The sequence below is a fragment of the Lithobates pipiens genome, unplaced genomic scaffold, assembly GCF_037356315.1.
Source record: "Lithobates pipiens isolate NorthernLeopardFrog02 unplaced genomic scaffold, aLitPip1_a1.2 Scaffold_19, whole genome shotgun sequence".
Taxonomy (NCBI): Eukaryota; Metazoa; Chordata; class Amphibia; order Anura; family Ranidae; genus Lithobates; species Lithobates pipiens.
This window is the reverse complement of record NW_027507764.1, coordinates 339032337-339050318: the sequence shown is the minus strand read 5'-3', so window position 1 is coordinate 339050318 and position 17982 is coordinate 339032337. Positions and strand designations below refer to the sequence as shown.

At 40.5% G+C, this 17982-nt stretch overlaps 1 protein-coding gene across 1 annotated transcript in view; it reads right to left on the bottom strand.

The window, feature by feature from the left end:
- Positions 1 to 17982, bottom strand: part of EXOC2 (exocyst complex component 2) — a 316653-nt gene that overhangs the window by 172884 nt on the left and 125787 nt on the right. Inside the window, exons 6-9 of the mRNA XM_077492106.1 lie at positions 15961 to 16041; positions 8858 to 9003; positions 8145 to 8226; positions 7560 to 7662 (exon numbers count right to left, since the gene is read on the bottom strand). Coding sequence (XP_077348232.1) covers positions 7560 to 7662; positions 8145 to 8226; positions 8858 to 9003; positions 15961 to 16041 — 412 coding nt within the window. The remainder of the gene's footprint in view (positions 1 to 7559; positions 7663 to 8144; positions 8227 to 8857; positions 9004 to 15960; positions 16042 to 17982) is intronic.

The following is a 17982-nucleotide window of genomic DNA, read 5'->3' as shown; positions in this document are numbered from 1 at the left end:
TTGATTGCCTCTGCGATTTTTATTTTTTGCGATATAAATGGAAAAAGATATTTTCTACTTTTTGTTATAAGAAAAATCGAATAAACTCAAATTTTAGTCATACATTTAGGGCAAAATGTATTCAGCCACATGTCTTTAGTAAAAAAAAAGTCAATAAGCGTATATTTATTGGTTTGCGCAAAAGTTATAGCGTCTACAAACTAGAGTACATTTTCTGGAATTTACACAGCTTTTAATTTATGACTGCCTATCTCATTTCTTGAGGTGCTAAAATGGCAGGGCAGTACAAACCCCCCCCCCCCCCCAAATGACCCCATTTTGAAAAGTAGACACCCCAAGGAAATTTCTGAGAGGCATGTTGAGGCCATTGAATATTTTTTTTTTTTGTCCCAAGTGATTGAATAATGACACAAAAAAAAAAAAAAAAAAAAAAGAAGTTTACAAAAAGTTGTCACTAAATGATATATTGCTCACACATGCCATAGTTATATGTGGAATTGCACCCCAAAATATATTCTGCTGCTTCTCCTGAGTACGGGCATACCACATATGTGGGACTTTTTGGGAGTCTAGCTGCGTACGGCACCCCAAAAACCAATCACTGCCTTCAGGGTTTCTAAGGGTGCAAATTTTTGATTTCACTCCTCACTACCTATCACAGTTTCGAAGGCCATAAAATGCCAAAATAACACAAAACCCCCCCAAATGACCCCATTTTGGAAAGTAGACACCCCAAGCTATTTACTGAGAGGCATGTTGAGTCCATGAAATATTTTATATTTTGCCACAAGTTGCAGGAATATTAAAATTGTTTTTTTTTTTGCACAAAGTTGTCACTAAATGATATATTGCTCACACATGCTATGGGCATAAGTCAAATTACACCCCAAAATAAATTCTGCTGCTTCTCTCGAATACGGGGATACCACACGTGGGGGACTTTTTGGAAGCCTAGCCACGTACGGGACCCCGAAAATCAAGCACTGCCTTCCGGATTTAAATATAAAACGCTACCAAAAAAAACTGTTAGCGATCGCAGAGATCAGGCCTGACTCTGCGATCGCTGCAGTTATGTGTTTAGTGTTTTGCAAGTGACAGCGAACGATCTATACTGCACTTGGATGGGCTGGGCGGAGGGGCAAAACGCAGGTGCTAGCAGGTATCTGGGCTGATCCCGCTAACAATGCGTTTTTTTGGAACCCTAAACTGCTGGGGACGCTAGTATAGATCTGATCAGATCAGATATTGATCTGTTCAGATTCTATACCACTACGGGAGGTGTATGCTTTGCACGTGGGTGTTAGCGGTACTGGCACTAGCCTATCGCTGCCTGGGGCGACTCAGACCCTGACCCTAAAACCTAATTGATATCACCCGCCGGAGGATCAGGGGGTTAAACCTTTATTGGGTAATAAATGGTGGGTGCCCTGATGCTACAAAAAGCAAACTAACTAACCAGAGTCACCCGTAACACTTATACGGTGATCACTGGTGAAAGGGTTAACTAGGGGCAATCAGGAGGTTCAAATTTTTATTAGGTAGTATATGGGGGTCCCTGGCGCTAAATAAAAACCTGACGGGGAACCTAAATAACTAACTGGCTAACCAGCGTGACACTTATACGGTGATCGCTGGTGAAAGGGTTAACTAGGGGCAATCAGGGGGTTAAAACCATTATTGGGTAATATATGGGGGTACCTAGCGCTATAAAAACCTGGCGGTGAACCTAAAAAAATAACTAGCTACCTAGCGACACTAGTGACACTAATGCAGAAAAATTATCGCTTAGTGACACTGGCAAAAGGGGGTGAAAGGGTTAACTAGGGGCAATCAGGGGGTTAAAACCATTATTGGGTAGTATATCGGGGTACCTAGCGCTATAAAAACCTGGCGGTGAACCTAAAAAAATAACTAGCTACTTAGCGGCACCAGTGACACTAATGCAGCGAACAGAAAAATTATCGCTTAGTGACACTGGCAAAAGGGGGTGAAAGGGTTAACTCTAAGGGCAATCAGGGGGTTAAATCTTTATTGGGGGGTGGTAGGGGGCTACCCTGGACCTAACACTAACTGCCCTGACACTTTTTACTTTTACAACTGACACTGAATGATCAGTAAATAAATGATCACTGCAATCAGTGACACTGTGACTGGGGGGGGGGGGGGGGGTTTGTGTGCCTGTGTGTTAGTGTCAGTGTAGTGTTTGGTGCACTTACTTTTAGTCTTCTTCTCGTAGTCCGGTCAAAAAGACCGCCCCGAGGAGAATGACATCACTTCCTCCCTGCCTGTGTATACAATACACAGTGGGAGGAAGCTTCTCATTCGCCAGGAGCGATCGAGAGGGGATGGCCAGAAACCAACGGCCATCCCCTCATCCCGGATCGCTCCTGAAGCGAAACGGACCGCCGCATCCAGCGGGAGGGGGTCCGATCGGACCACCCACCCGCTGGAAGGCAAGCACGTACATGTACGTGCTTGTGCCTGTACATGCCATTGTGATGGCATGCGGCGGTCGTTAAGTGATTAAACAAGCGCCTTGAAGGCTTTAGAAAGATTCTGCATTATTTTAAGTTTATTAACAGCTAGTTGAAGCCTGATAGCAGTTTGTTTGTGACAGTCAGCATTCCCAACTCTGGCACTTCGCTCCTACATGTAAAAATCATTTTTTTTTTCTAGAAAATTACTCAGAACCCCCAAACATTATACATTTTTTTTTTTTTAGCAGAGACCCTAGGGAATAAAATGGCAGTCATTGAAACTTTATGTCTCATGGTATTTGTGCAGCAATTGTTCAAACGCATTTTTTCTTTTTTTGGAAAAAAAACAAAAGAAAACAGTAAAGTTAGCCAAATTTTTTTGTATAATTTGAAAGATGATGTTACGCTGAGTAAATAGATACCTAACATGTCACGCTTTATAATTGCGCACACTCGTGGAATGGCCCCAAACGTTGGTACTTAATCTCCATAGACGACGCTTTACATTTTTTTACAGGTTACCTGTTTAGAGTTACACAGGAGGTCTTAGGCTAGAGTGGTTGCTCTTGCTCTAATGCACACATTGATATCTCACGTGTGATTTGAACGCCTTTTATATATGTGAGCGTGACTTACGCATGTGTTCGCTTCTGTGCGTGGGCACGTGGGGAAGGGGGCGCCTTGACTGTTTTTTATTCTTTATTTTACTATTTTTTCCACTTTCTTTCTCTTTAAAAATGTTTTATTTTGATCACTTTTATTCCTATTACAGTACAAGGAATGTAAACATCCCATGATAGGTCCTCTTTATGGAGAGATGTGGGGTCTATAAGACCCCAAATCTATCCTTCTGGCTGGATAGACTGAGATAAAAAACAAAAAAAACAAAAACACTGTCTCGGCCTTTCCAGCCGCATCCCCGCCATTGTTTACATCCACCGGCCCAAATGTGACATCATAACGTTGCGCACGGGCCTCCGAGGGTCATAGAGATGACTGGGGACTATATGGTCACCAGAAATCTCTATGCTTAACTTCCGGCGGTGACCGATTCATTCTCCGGCTCTGGTAGAAGCACCGGAGGGAGCTGGGGGTGAGGGGGGGGTACGTATTATCATCCTGCAACAGAAGTGCTGTTACTGTCAGCCTCTCCAGTTAAGAAACTTTGCAAAAAATTCATAAACATTTAATGAAAGAAAACTGCATACAGTGAGAATGATTCCAAACATAGAGAAAAATATATTTAGGATTTATATATCCTTTAATTTGTTTACTTGTATGGATGGGTCTGCTTACTGTGTTGTGTAGGTTTATCTGTTTTATTGTAATATAACGTGGAATCAAATGTCCCATGTGTAAGGGTGCTTCTGATTGGCGGTGTGTTGGCGCCAACCGCTGAAGCCTCCACCCCGATTCTTCTGCGATAAGTCTACAACCTGCTACTGGTGATGTGTTAGTCTTTGCCATATTGTGTCTAACTCCTTGACAATTGCTATAAACTGTGTTTGCCCCAAGTTTTACCACAGCTTGATGGGAGTATATGGCCATCTTTGGTTTAAAAGGTACAGCATTGCTTTTACATATACTCTATTGTTGATACCCCAGGGTCTCCTCAGGAAGCAATAGACTGTGAAACGCGTTGGGACCTTTGTAGGTTTCCCCGTATTTCTACATTTGCAGAACCTCTTATAAACAAAGAGTATCTTACATTTACACCTTTGATTTATACTTGTTCGTTTGTACAATCATGCTTCTGCGTATAGTAGGAGGTCTGCTTTGCTGACCGAGGGGAACAATGCAGCATAGCTAGAGGGTATTCATCATGCCCATTGTGATACTGAATGAATGAATCTGGTTTCTAATCATTGTTTATAATAAAATATTCATGTTTTTCTAATGTTGTTGTGAGTCCATTTTCTGGGGTTCTGAGCACCATAAAAATCGTTTTTTCTTCTTTTCCTTGGGTTCTGCATGAAGGTCACTAATAGAAAAACATGTGAGCCCTTGAATTTAGTAGTAAAAGATCAAAAATCAACCAAATGCTTTACTTTTGCTGCCGATCAGACCTGCATAGCAATAAGGCAGTATTTCGTTTTTTTTCCTGTATACAGAACTGTTACAGATAAAGTACTGTATAATTTTGGATGTTTTCTTAAACAGTCTACTTCAGATCACAGCATAGTAGTTGAATTGAATTGAAGTCTGGATCATTCTAAAATACACAATTAATGCACCCTATGCCACTTCTTCGCTGATGGACCCCTCTGTGCTGGACCACAGAGGTATGGTATGACCAAATTGGATATTGGGTATTGGATCTGACAAAGGAGCTTAACCTGCTAAAAAAAATTCTTTAGAGCCTTAATGGGTGCAAGCTGCCCAGTTCCAAAGACAACTCCGCCGTTCAACATATTTTATTACCTCTGCCATACTTCACAATTATAAAGAGGTTTTGGCGTTTCTTATTGATATGTGGAATTTTGGGTTCTTCAAATCTAATGCTATGTAGAAACACCATACAAATTAAAATTCCAGCTCATTTGTGCACAACGTATTATTCCAGTAGTATCATGAAACACGCAGGTAGTCCATGTGTTTTTTTTTTTTTTTTTTTTAGGACAAGCTTTAATTTTATTCCATATTAAATGCATTCTATTCTTAAATTTCCAAATGCATTCTTATAAGAAGCCATCTAATACCTATACTGATAGAAATCTTGATGTCTCTTGCAATCTAATATAGGGATGAAATGACTAATCAACATAATCGATTAGTTAGTCAGCCGATTAGTTGGCCTGCATACAAAATGCATTATTTGTTTACATATCAGGAAGGACAATGCAGCGCACAAAAGTCAGTACACCATCCAAACATGTCAGAGGTCGACTGATATATCGGCCGATATTTGGCATTTTTTAATTAATCGGCATTGGCCGATTGTGCTGATAAAAAGGCTGATTATATGTTCAGCACAACTTACAAAAGACTTTTGTAATAGAAGTCAATGTAAGTTGCCTGAAGTTATCAGTGAAGGACCTTCCTCCTCTCTGGGCAGTCTGCCAAGAAAAGATCAAAGAGATACAATGTTTCTTCTTCAATGGACTGAACTCCCTGTTGTAGAGTTCTCAGTTTAACCATTTAAAGACTAAATCTTTTCTGACACTTGTTGCTTACAAGTAAAAATCTTTTATTTTCTGCTAGAAAATCCCTTAGAACCCCCAAAAATTATATATATATTTTTTAGCAGAGACCCTAGGGAATAAAATAGCGGTTGTTTCAATATTTTATGTGACGCGGTATTTGCGCAGAGGTCTTTCAAACGCAATTTTTTTGGGAAAAAATACACAGATTTAATAAAAAAATAAAATAAAAAATAAAAGAGTAAAGTTAGTTTTTTTTGTTTTTTTTTTCATCTAAATTATACATACAAGTGAACTGATTGAAGGTTTGTTTTGTTAATAAATGTTTAAATGTAAGAAAATTTCTGTATCACTTATTACTGAAGGCTGCTTTCACACTGGAGCGGGCAGGCGTTGACGGTAAAACGATGCTAGTTTTAGCGGCGCTTTACCGTAATTTTAGCGGCGCTATTCGGCTGCTAGCGGGGCACTTATAACCTAGCTAGTGGCCGAGGAAAGGGTTAAAGTGGAAGTAAACCCATTGATTTAAACAGTTAAAAAAAAAGGCATGACGGGAATGCTAACTGCACATTGGCTGTGCTCTCAGCCAAACTATCAAACCATCCAATGGCTGGTGTCATAACGAATCACATGTGCAGCACCATAGCAGTTGAAGATTGAACAGAGGCAAAGATGGCAGCTTCCTTGGCTGAAAATGATAGGGGAGTTTACTTCCACTTTAAATGCGCTTGTGAAGCGCTGCTGCCAAATCGCATTGCACCGCTCCAAAGATGCTGCTTGCAGGATTTTTTTTTTAACGTCCTGCCAGCGCATCTCCTCATTGTGAAAGCACTCAGGCAGGGGAGCCGTTTTGAAGGAAATTTACAGGTACTATTTTTAGCCCAAAAGCGCCTGAAAAACGCCCAGTGTGAAAGGTGTCTAACTTAGATTTTATGAGATGAAGGGGGGAAAAAAAGGGGGGGGGGGGGGGGGATAAATAAAAAAAAAAAAAAATCGGCATCATATATCGGCCATCGGCCGCCGCGATTTCTAAATATCGGCATTGGCCAGAGAAAAACCCATATCGGTCGACCTCTAGTCAGTATACACAGTGCAGCACACATACAGCTCAGTACACTGTCCATACATGTTAGTTAGAGCCGGTTCACACAGCGGGCGATGCGAGGCGACACTACTCGCCTCGCCTCGCAAGTCGCCCCCGTTCTGTACAATGGAACCGTTCTGAGAGGAGCGACTCGAGTCGCTCCGACTCAGAAAAAAGGTCCCTGTACTACTTTTGGGCGACCTCGGGGCGACTTGCATTGACTTCTATACAGAAGTCATTTGCAAGTCGCCGCCGAGGCTGCGGCAGGTCGCGGCGAGGCAAGTCGGAGTCGCCTCGCCTCACCTGCAGTGTGAACCGGCCCTAAGTGTCTGAGAACTTGTGAATGTGTGAGGAGCAATGCCTCATGTGACACGTAGTCCTGGGCAGGAGAAGGAAGCGATTTAAAGTGAGGGAGAAGGTATTTATGTATTAAGGTAAAAAAAATAAAAAATAAAAACTGCTGTGACCAGCTCCTCCCCTAGCCCCCACACTGTCCCCGGATATTTACCTGATCTTGATCCAGCGCTGTGCCAGAGAGCAGCAGCACAGCTCCCTCTGTCCCTCCTCACAGGACTCATCAGCAGGAGCTATTGGTTCCTGCTGCTGTCAATCAAAGCCTGTAAAGAGGGAGCTGGGGTGGGGGGGGGGCAGGCATACTGTGCGTTTCAACAGAAGCACACAGTGCAGCTAGGGATTGAGCCTGCATGGGTCCGCTTGCTATGGGACAAATTACGTGACATGTTTGAAATAAAAAAAATAAAAAAATTACTTTCAGGGCTCTGTGCAGGGAAGATCAGCATCTAATATGTACCAAGCTTTTCTGAACCTGAAGGATAAGGCATAGCAAATGGTTTTTACCTGATATAGCGTTTCTGGTCGTGTAGAGTGGAAGGCGTTTCCAACAGCTTATCCAAAAGTAATTTCCTCAGTGCTTCAATTCTGGTCTCTACTTCAGCATATACTGAAAGAAAACAAAAAACATAAGTCTAGGTATACTCAGGCTACAGACAACTTTAAAGTTTCAGTTCTGCAAGACTAGTTAGAGAAGAGTCAAGTAAAAACATGTAACAAGGATTAGAATCTTTGAATGTTTATTGTGATTATGGTTTCTTGAAAAAAATTTAATAAATCTATCGCATGTAAATGTATTACAGGTAATGATATGGTACTGCGCTTTATATGCTGTACATTCACATCAGTTCCTGCCCTCAAAGAGTTTTCAATCTATGATCCCTATCTTACATGCATACACACATATACGAAAGCCAATTTATACATAAGCCAATTAACCAAACAGAATGTTGTGGAAGTGTTGGTGGAAACTGGATTATCTATAGGAAACCAACAAAGGCACAGGGAGAAAATGCAAACTCCATGCAGACGGCATTTTGGCCAGGTCTGCTTGCTTTATATCATCAATCATATACAAATTATATTTCTCACCTTTTTTGAAAACCTCAACTTCAGTCTTTCCAAACAAGGACTTTGCTTTTTCATAGTCATTATTGACAACGTCATAGTCACCCTAAGAGAATGAAAAAACATAATGGAGTCAACAATATGCATAATAAAGTAAGGCATTTAAAAAAAAAAAAAAAAGTTTTAATAAAATGTTTAATATGGTCACAAAAACAGTTATGCAGCAAGAAGGACGTTATCCTACCAATCTCCATTTTCATAGTATTACCTCCTCTTTCCTATTTCAGTAACATAGGGAGTCTAAATTCTCCCAAATTTTCTAATAAACTGCAAAAGGCACATCCCAAATAACTTTCCGCCTAGGTTCACACTGGAGCATTCGCAGCCTATTGATATCAATGGCACTGTTCAAATCGGTGCAACACCGATTTTGCGGCACTGCACCGATTTGCAAAAGTAGTTACTGCACTACTTTTGCTGATTTCAGGTGTGACTTCAATAGACATCTTTGTATGAAGCCACACAGATGTCAATCAAGTAGCACCTGAAATCGCGCTGACCTTGCTACTTTGAAATTGCGCTACTTCAAGTGAAGTAGCGCGATTTCAAAGTAGCATCGATGTGAACAAGGGCTCCATTATACATTATTGGCCTGTGTAATTAGTTGATGGCATTGTGATTTAATACAGGTGCATGATAAAGCTTAACCTGTATCCAAAATATTTGTGTGGACTCACCTTCTGAATGTTCTTTTCGATGTTGAGTGGAAGGTTAAACAAAAATTTGAATCGCTGGAGAACATTAAGTGCATTTCGAGTGGAATCAGCTTTATCCTTCCTGCCAAGTACTTCTTGGAACAGTGTATCTGCTGTTGTACTTGCACCTGATTACAAAAAGCAAAAACTATGGTAATGCAAAGAATTCCTAACTTTAGGAGTAGAACACACCACTACACAGCTATAAATGTCTTTAGTAAAATACACTTCAGTTAACCACACCACTGTACTCTACACCAGAAACAACGCTTTCCTTTTAGATACAGTTTAAGAGTGTCAGAGGGATATTATTATTATTATTCAGGTTTTATATAGCGCCAACAGTTTGCACAGCGCTTTATAACATGAGGGCAGACATTACAGCTACATTACAATTTGGTACAAGAGGAATCAGAGGGCTCTGCTCATTAGAGCTTACAATCTAAAAAGGAAGGGTCAATTGATACAAAAGGTAATAGCTGTGGGGAGATGAGCTGATGGAGGAAGTAAAACAGTGTTAGTTAGAAGCAGGATAGGCTTCTTTGAAGAGAAGGGTTTTCAGGGATCGCCTAAAGATGGCTAGATTAGGGGACAGTCGGACAGATTGGGGTAGGGAGTTCCAAAGGATGGGAGAAGCTCTGGAGAAATCCTGGAGGCGAGCATGGGAGGAAGTGACAAGGGAGCTAGAGAGCAGGAGGTCTTGGGATGACCGAAGAGAGCGTCTTGATTGGTATTTCGGGACTAGGTTAGTGATGTAACTAGGGGCAGAGTTATGGATAGCTTTGTAAATTATTGTTAGTACTTTGAATTTTATTCCTTGGGTGAGTGGAAGCCAGTGGAGGGATTGGCAGAGAGGGGTGGAGGACACTGAATGGCTGTATGAGTCTGGCAGCGGCATTCATTATGGACTGAAGGGGGGGATAGTCTATGTAAAGGTAATCCAATGAGGAGGGAGTTGCAGTAGTCGAGGCGAGAGATGACCAGGGAGTGAATAAGAAGCTTGATGGTGTCATTAGTTAAAAAGGGGCGTATTCTGGAAATGTTGCGGAGGCTAAGGCGGCGTGATTTGGACTGGGATTGGATGTGGGCCTGAAAGGACAGTTCAGAGTTTAAGATTACCCCCTAGCACCCTTGCATGCGGGGACAGACTGATAGATGTGCTGTATCAAGGGCTCCCCGTTTTGCAATGACTCCAGATTCCCCAGGAGTTCTTCTTTTAAGTTAAACTTTAGTCAGAAAATAAGATCCTGTTAGATCACTTCAAGCTGGCCCCTTTTGCAGGTATAGTTATGTAAAAAAAAAAAAAAAACATTAAAAATAAGTGCCTATACTGTTTAAAACCCAGTAATACACTGTCTCATCATGCTCAGTTGCTCTCCATTTGTAGGCACTGCCAAATTTTTAGAGGCCGATTTGCGGACAGCCTTAAAGTGGAATTAAACCCTCCTATTCTTTACAGACAGGACACTGCTTCTGTTTGATAAGTAACTGCCATGGTGCTGCACTTGATTAGTTAGGACACCAGCCATTTGATGGTTTGACAGTTTGGTTGAGGAAACAAGCAAATGTGACAGTTAGCAATCTTGGCATTCCAGGAATATAACTATTTTTTAAAATTCTTAAATCAATGGATTTAGTTCAGCTTTTACTATTGCTCAGGGGCTCTGGGCTTCAGCAAAATGGCAGCCCCTAGCGAGAAGAAACAGGAACAATGCTGGAGGCAATTTACAGCACATACTAATTTTGGTAGCATAATTATTCATGTGAAATGTATGTTCCTTGCTAAAGAACATTATTTTTTTTCTATCAAGTTGTCATGCATAAAGTTCTGCTTTAAAGAACACACTTTTATTTTGCTTTTGAAAAAGAAGCGCTGACAATGAATACGGATATCCAAAACTGAGGCATTCTGGTCTTAAAAACACTACCTCTATGGTTGCGAGTGCGCTATTATGATGACGATATATAAAAGGCCATTTATACAACTTGTAAATAGCTCCGATTTTTACTCCCCGTAAATTGTCCTAATTATTCCTTTACCTAAACGAAAATAAGATGAAAAACTGGAAGTATTTTGGACCGTTTTGATCACTGCCAGCAGAAAGTCTCTACATTATCTGGTCTAGTGACCATACTTTAAGCAAAGATGAAAAAAATTACATCAGCCTCTCTGGGTGGCTTGCGTGCCATATACTCTCTTCAGCACTGTGGGTGGCCCAGCGAATCTGAACACAGCTGAGCTAAAATAATTGTTTAATACAAATAACACTAAAACACTGCAGGAGTTTTACAGCTCTGAAGTAAAAACTAAAGTTTTCACTTGTGTGAAGCCAATGTTTCACCTAACAACTAGAAATATAAAGTACGGAAAGTGCTAAAATACAGCAGAAATTTTTACCACACAGAAAATGCGCAACCGTCTAGCAATTAAACCAAGAGATGTTACAGCTGTCAACATGCTCAACAGTCATTTACTTAATAGCTGCATGCCATTTATCACTTACTGCCATTTAGTAACAGCCTAGCAAACCACACCAGCTCTTGTAACAGGCTCAACTTATTCAAGCACAAGAGTGTGTTATGCTCACCACTGATACAATTAGTAGATTAGATTTAAAGGCACACTCCAGTCAAATATTTTTTTCTTGTTTTAGTTTTTAATAGAGTGAAAGGGTTAAACCTTATATTGCCAGTGGGATGATTTACGTTCAAGTACTTTGGGGTCACAATAATAAAAAATAAAAAAAAAGGATGATCCCTTCTACTGGAGCAAAGACGGCAAGGAAGGCCCTGTTTAGCAGGGCAGGGGTTACAACTTCTGCCTTTTTTTTTATTTGATCAGAATCTGTACCTCTGGATTCCACTTACTTCTTGTGTGGTCAATAGGGGGAGCAACTGAGACTACAAAAACACCAGTGAAGATATAGATTGCAATAAAAATCCAACAGAGCTTCTAACTACTCCCAATTTATCTAAAACTAAAAAGAAAGAAAATAAGTGATGTAGTCATTCTCCTCTGGATGACTGGGGATGCTCCGAGTGAAAATCAGCTAGAAGATAAAAGGCTGCACATACAGGAGTTTGCCAAAAGAGAAGTATTATGGTAGGTAGGTGCCTGCCACTCCAGGCAGCTGTGTACAAAGCCATTCCAGATGCACCTTGCTCTAAACGCTAGCTATAAATCGGTGCGGTTGGCATTTTTTGTTTAGCTTGCTGGATATGGCGCAGGGACACATTACCGTATTTATCGGCGTATAACACGCACAGGTGTATAACACGCGCATTCATTTTAAGAGGGAAGTTTCAGGGAAAAACAAAAAAATTTCGTATTGCCGTATAACACGCACACGCTATTTGCAACCGATTTTCATGGTAAAACAGTGAGTGTTATACGCCAATAAATACAGTAGATGCTTTCAGCTGCCATTGAGCTCTACTGGGCTTCTGCTGTGTTCCCTCACCTTAAATAAGGAATGCACTCCCTCCAGACATACCTGCCCTTAATTTATCACCTGCGATATATAATGTATGATCCAATATGTAGACTCTCGTACATTAGATTTAGGATTGCACTATACAAAGGGGCCTCTATGAGTGTGGCTTTTACATGTAATACATTTGCAAACACTCAAGCTAAAACCTGTGTTTTTAAAGTACATGTCTGAACACTGTCATTTCTTTTTTTCTTTTTTTTTAGCTGGCTGGCTAGTGTGCAAGAAAGTGCAGTTTTGTTTGCCGGGTTGAAGAGAAAATTTTAGGCCTTGTTCTCACAGGGTAAACTACAGCATAAGCTCGTGTGAGGGGTGGATTTACCCACACGTTGATGCAAGCAGTCCCGCTGACGTCAGTGTGCACGGCTGTCAAATTAGGAGCAGCATCAATGTCTGTGCATCCCAATTCCACCTTAAAGGCTAAGTTGAACTTTTGGAACATGCAACATGTTGCCTCAACTGCCACAACTCCCCCCGATCCCACTATCAGTATGACAGCGGGTGGGGAATCCTGTACCAGCACCAGCTGTCACAATTTGATTAGAGCGAGCCTGTGATGGGCTCTGCCTACACAGCCACATCATTCATTCATAGTTTTCTGTGACCAAATAAACTACAAGTACCCATCAGCAACCGCAACCGATGGCTTGTACTGAATGAACTGCGAGGGCTCTCATAATTCATTCATAAGCCTTGCAGCTTCCAAACAGGCAGCCTGTATGACGGTTCAGGCAGAACATTACAGTACAGTACAGTCTGAAGAAGCCTGACATTGCCCCACTGATCAAGGGAGCAAAGATGTCCAGGCTCCTGCAGTTAAAAATAATAAATGCACATTTTTGTCTGGAAAAAAATATGTGCTTTATTATTATTTTCTGGAAGGGTGAACTTATGCTTTAAAGTGGAAAACTAAAAACAATAAAAAAAAAAACCCTGCTTTCAAGTACTCTAGGTTCCTCTTTTGTACATGCTGACAGATGAGAAATGAATGTACAGAGTACAAAAAGTATATACAGATTCTGACCAATTAGCATAATTCACAAAGCTTAGGCATGTTTATTTTCGGCCATATGAACATACATTTTCAATCGATTGGCTTTACCTTGAAAATAATTACCGTCTTTAAAAAGAAGGTATGTTAGTATTGTGAATTGAGCCTATTACATTTAGATAAATAGTAAATAGAATAATAAAAAGCTGATGTGAAAATAAGTTGAACTACAAACTGACAAGATTCAGGTCATCATTTACTAGCATAGCAATGTGAAAAGTTAAAAGGTTTAACGTCAAGATGTACTACAAATCAGGTAGTTTACCCAAGGTGCCATACATATTGCCCTTATGTTATGCCCTAGCAAAGTACTGAATATTTTTAATATTAATAATACTTGGTTATGAAATTTCTGTTCAGTATATCATGTTATTTGCTGTGGCCTGTACAGTATGAGGTGCTCTTCAACTGGAGTGTTACATTGATTTTCATGCTATTTAAACCAGTGGCAGTTCAATCTTGTGTGCAGTTTGTTACTCCCCCAAATGTAGGTGATGCTAAAGAAGAAGGGGGGAGGGAATTTGTGCACAAAACCATATACACAATTGATAATGGGCAAGAGAATTTAACAAGCATGTGATAGCACCTTAATAGCTTTGATCGTGGCATTTGATGTGTGCACATCTCTCTTCCTTGTCTGCACAAAAATATGCCCATAAATGTTGGTTTGGGCAAGGCACTTCTGACTATCTTCTTTCATAAATGATTATCATTATACACGATTTATACAGCGCCAACAGTTTACGCAGCACTTTACAATGTAGAGGGGGGACAGCACAGTTACATTACAGTTCAATACAGGAGGGCCCTGCTCGTACAGCTTGCATTCTAAAAGGGAAGGGGTGGTGGTTCAAAAGGTAATAGATCCGGCAATGATTTGATGGGGTGGCTCGGGGACAGTTGTTAGGTGGGTGTGGGATAGGCTTCCCTGAATAAGTGAGTTTTCAGGGATCTCCTAAAGGTGGACAGGTTATGGGCTTATCGGATATACCAGGGCAGGGAGTTCCAGAGGATGGGAGAGGCTCTGGAGAAGTCCCGAAGGCAAGCTTGAGAGGAGGTAACAAGGGAGCTAGAGAGCAGGAGGTCCTGGGAGGAGCAGAGGGGATGATTTTGGCAATATCTGCAGATGAACTTGGTGATGTACCTGAGGGCGATACTGTGGATGGCCTTGTATGTTGTGGTTAGCATTTTTGAATTTTACATGGTGGGGTAGGGGAAGCCAGTAAAGAGATTAGCAGAGAGGGGCAGCAGTCGCGGATCGGTTCAAAATCGGTTAGAAATGTAAAATATTAAGCTCAGTGTTCCAAAAACTTCCATTTATTTTATATTTTAAGTTAGTCACTAAAGTGCATCACTGTGGCAATGCTTTTTTGCCTTCTTTTTCTGTGTATTTGCTTTGGGCAAGCAAACCATAAGAATGATGCATGTCTTTTAGGACCATATGAGCGCTTCCTCATTTCCTTGTGCCTAGGCAGGCAAAAGAAAATATGATGAATGTTTAACCCTTGGGGGACATTTACAACTCTATAAAACACACCACAAACAACCTTAAAGCCCAATTAAGGGATATTTTTTAAATGTCCCCGACAAAGAAAAGTATCTGGTTGCAATAAATACCTCCTCTATGAACACTGACCGAAGACACCTTTTGCCACATACTGTGAGTGCAGGGTGTCATGGACCTGCTGCCTGGAGGGGGCATAATCACAGCACTCACATTGTATTGATGCAGAAAGCAGTGTTGACATGATGACCTCAGCACCGCTCTTAGCATCATCAAGATCTGCCTACCACTGGGAGAAGGTCTAAGGACTAGGAGGACCCTGCACTTCATGTGGCCACCCTGAATACATCTAGAAAGGGTAAGAATACAATAAAATAAAAAAATCACATAATATGCACACAATGAGAGAACCCAGCACCCAAAGTTGTGCTTTAGTTTTGCCACTCTTATGGACTCTTTTGCATCTGATGAAATATCACCAAAAAGTTCTGGATTTTGTTGAAATTTCCAAAAAGCAAAAGTTCCAGATTTGCTCATCCATATTAAATGACAGATGTAAAATTCTTCTTATATTAGGCTGACTAACTGGAGATACGTTTTAAACACACAACAAAAATCATTTTAGAAGACCCTACATTTTCAAATACATTCATTGTAACTAGTGTTATGCAGAATAATTAAACAAATGTAAGACCGAAATAACTAAAAAAGAAAATGAGAAAACTGAAGATGAGTAGTATAAAATGCAGCACTTCATTATCCTAACAAGTTAAATCAATAAAGATTTTGTTTTCCTGTATATTTTATTTCAAAATAATTAAAAAACAGTAGCCTCCGAGTTTATTTAAAATTTTAGGAAACGGAAGAAAAGTCAGAAACTCCATCACCAAATCTTACATTTTCTTTGCATAATGAGTTTGAGTCACTGGGTACTAAGTGAATTTAGATTTGGAAATAAGTGTGATCGCGTTAGCAGGAGTGGAATGAAAGCAAGCCGTTTAGCTGTTAATAGATGTTTTTAAGGGAATATAAAACTTACTTTTCAGAACCTTTTCCAATTTTTGCGTCATTGAACCTTCCACTTTTTCCGTACCATCCGCTTCTAATTTTTGATGGATTGCTGGAAAATAAATGGTCATCAGAAAATGTACACAAGTCCCATTTAACGGTTCACAACAGCAACCCTTATACCATTTCTACCTAAGCAACCTTACATTAAAATATCAAGCCCAAAGTTTCCCGAAAAATGCAATTTATAAATAAAGATGAAATAATGATTTAGAATGGTTCTAAACAGCAAAGCAAGAATTTCTGAATTTTCGGAAAAGCTCTAGAAAAAAGTGGTTGTTCCACAATAAAGAATTAAAAAAAAAAGATCAATTTCTTTTTTTACTTTAAAGGGGTTGTAAACCCTCGTGTTTTTTCACCTTAATGCATCCAATGCATTAAGGTATAAAAACTTCTGACAGTAACTGGCCCCCCAACCCCCCATTTTACTCACCAGAGCCCCCTCGATTCCTTGGCAGAGATGCGATGGACCTCTCTGCCTGGGGTTCTTGGCTCTTGGTTGGATAGACTGATAGCAGCGCAGCCATTGGCTCCCGCTGCTGTCAATCAAATCCAATGACGCGGACGCAGGGGCTGAGTCCTACATTCTGTATCTATGGATGCAAATGCTGGACTCGGGAGTGTGCCCACAAGGTAACCCCCTGGGAGAGTGCTTCTCCTAGTGGGTTATACCATGAGCGGAGGAGCTGATATCGCCGCCAGGGGATCCCAGGTGAGGAGAATCAGGGCCACACTGTGCAAAACGAGCAGCACAGTGGAGGTAAGTATGACATGTTTCTAATATTTAAAAAACAAAACAAAAAAAAAAAGCTTTATGATCACTTTGAGTTCTGTACTGGTATGATAAAAGTAAAACTTTTTTTCAGATTTATTTTTCAGATTTGGATAGAGTTGTAACGGGTTACAGTCTTTGTCGGGTTACTGTTTTTTGTGTCCACTGTTACTACTTTGTGTCCCTTTTGCAAAAATGTATCTTCAGTATTTGTTCTGGTGATCACCATCACTGGGACAGAAAGTGAGGCAAAACGCAAAATATTACACTTGCCACTGGAATAGTAGTAGGTAATAAAGTTGTGGGGCACTTGTTACAGTGACAAATGTCAAAGGTAGAATTTCTCCGCACTTGGGGAGATTTCCACTCATTACTTACTTTGCCTCAAGGGACAGGAACTGCGGGTAATTTCACGGATTGAGATATAAAAATTTGACAGAGATTATACAGTGTCTTGAAAAAGTATTCATTTGTTGCCATTACAACCAAAAACGTTAATGTATTTTATTGGGATTTTATGTGATATACCAACACAAAGGGGCATAATTGTGAAGTGTAAGGAAAATGATAAATGGTTGTTAACATTTTACACAAATAAATATGTGAAAAGTGTGGCATGGATTTTTATTCAGCCCCCCGAGTCAATACTTTGTAGAACCCCCTTTCGCTGCAATTACAGCTGCAAGTCTTTTTGGGTATGTCTCTAACAGCTTTGCACATCTAGAAAGTGACATTTTTGCCCATTCTTCTTTGCAAAATAGCTCAAGTTCTGTCAGATTGGATGGAGAGCGTCTGTGAACAGCAAGTTTCACAGATTCTCAATTGGATTTAAGGCTGGACTTTCACTGGGCCATGCTAACACATGAATTTGCTTTGATCTAAACCATTCCATTGTAGCTCTGCCTGTATGTTTAGGGTCATTGTCCTGCTGGAAGGTGAGCTTCCTCCCCAGTTTTAAGTCTTTTGCAGACTAACAGGTTTTCTTCTAAGATTGCCCTGTATTTGGCTCCATCCATCTTCCCATCAAGTCTGACCAGCTTACCTGTCCCTGCTGAAGAAAAGCATCCCCACAACATGATGCTGCCACCACCATGTTTCACAGTGGGAATGGTGTGTTCAGGGTGATGTGTATTGTTAGTTTTCCACCACACATAGTGTTTTGCTTTTAGGCTAAAATGTAAAATTTTGGTCTCATCTGACCAGAGCACCTTCTTCCACGTG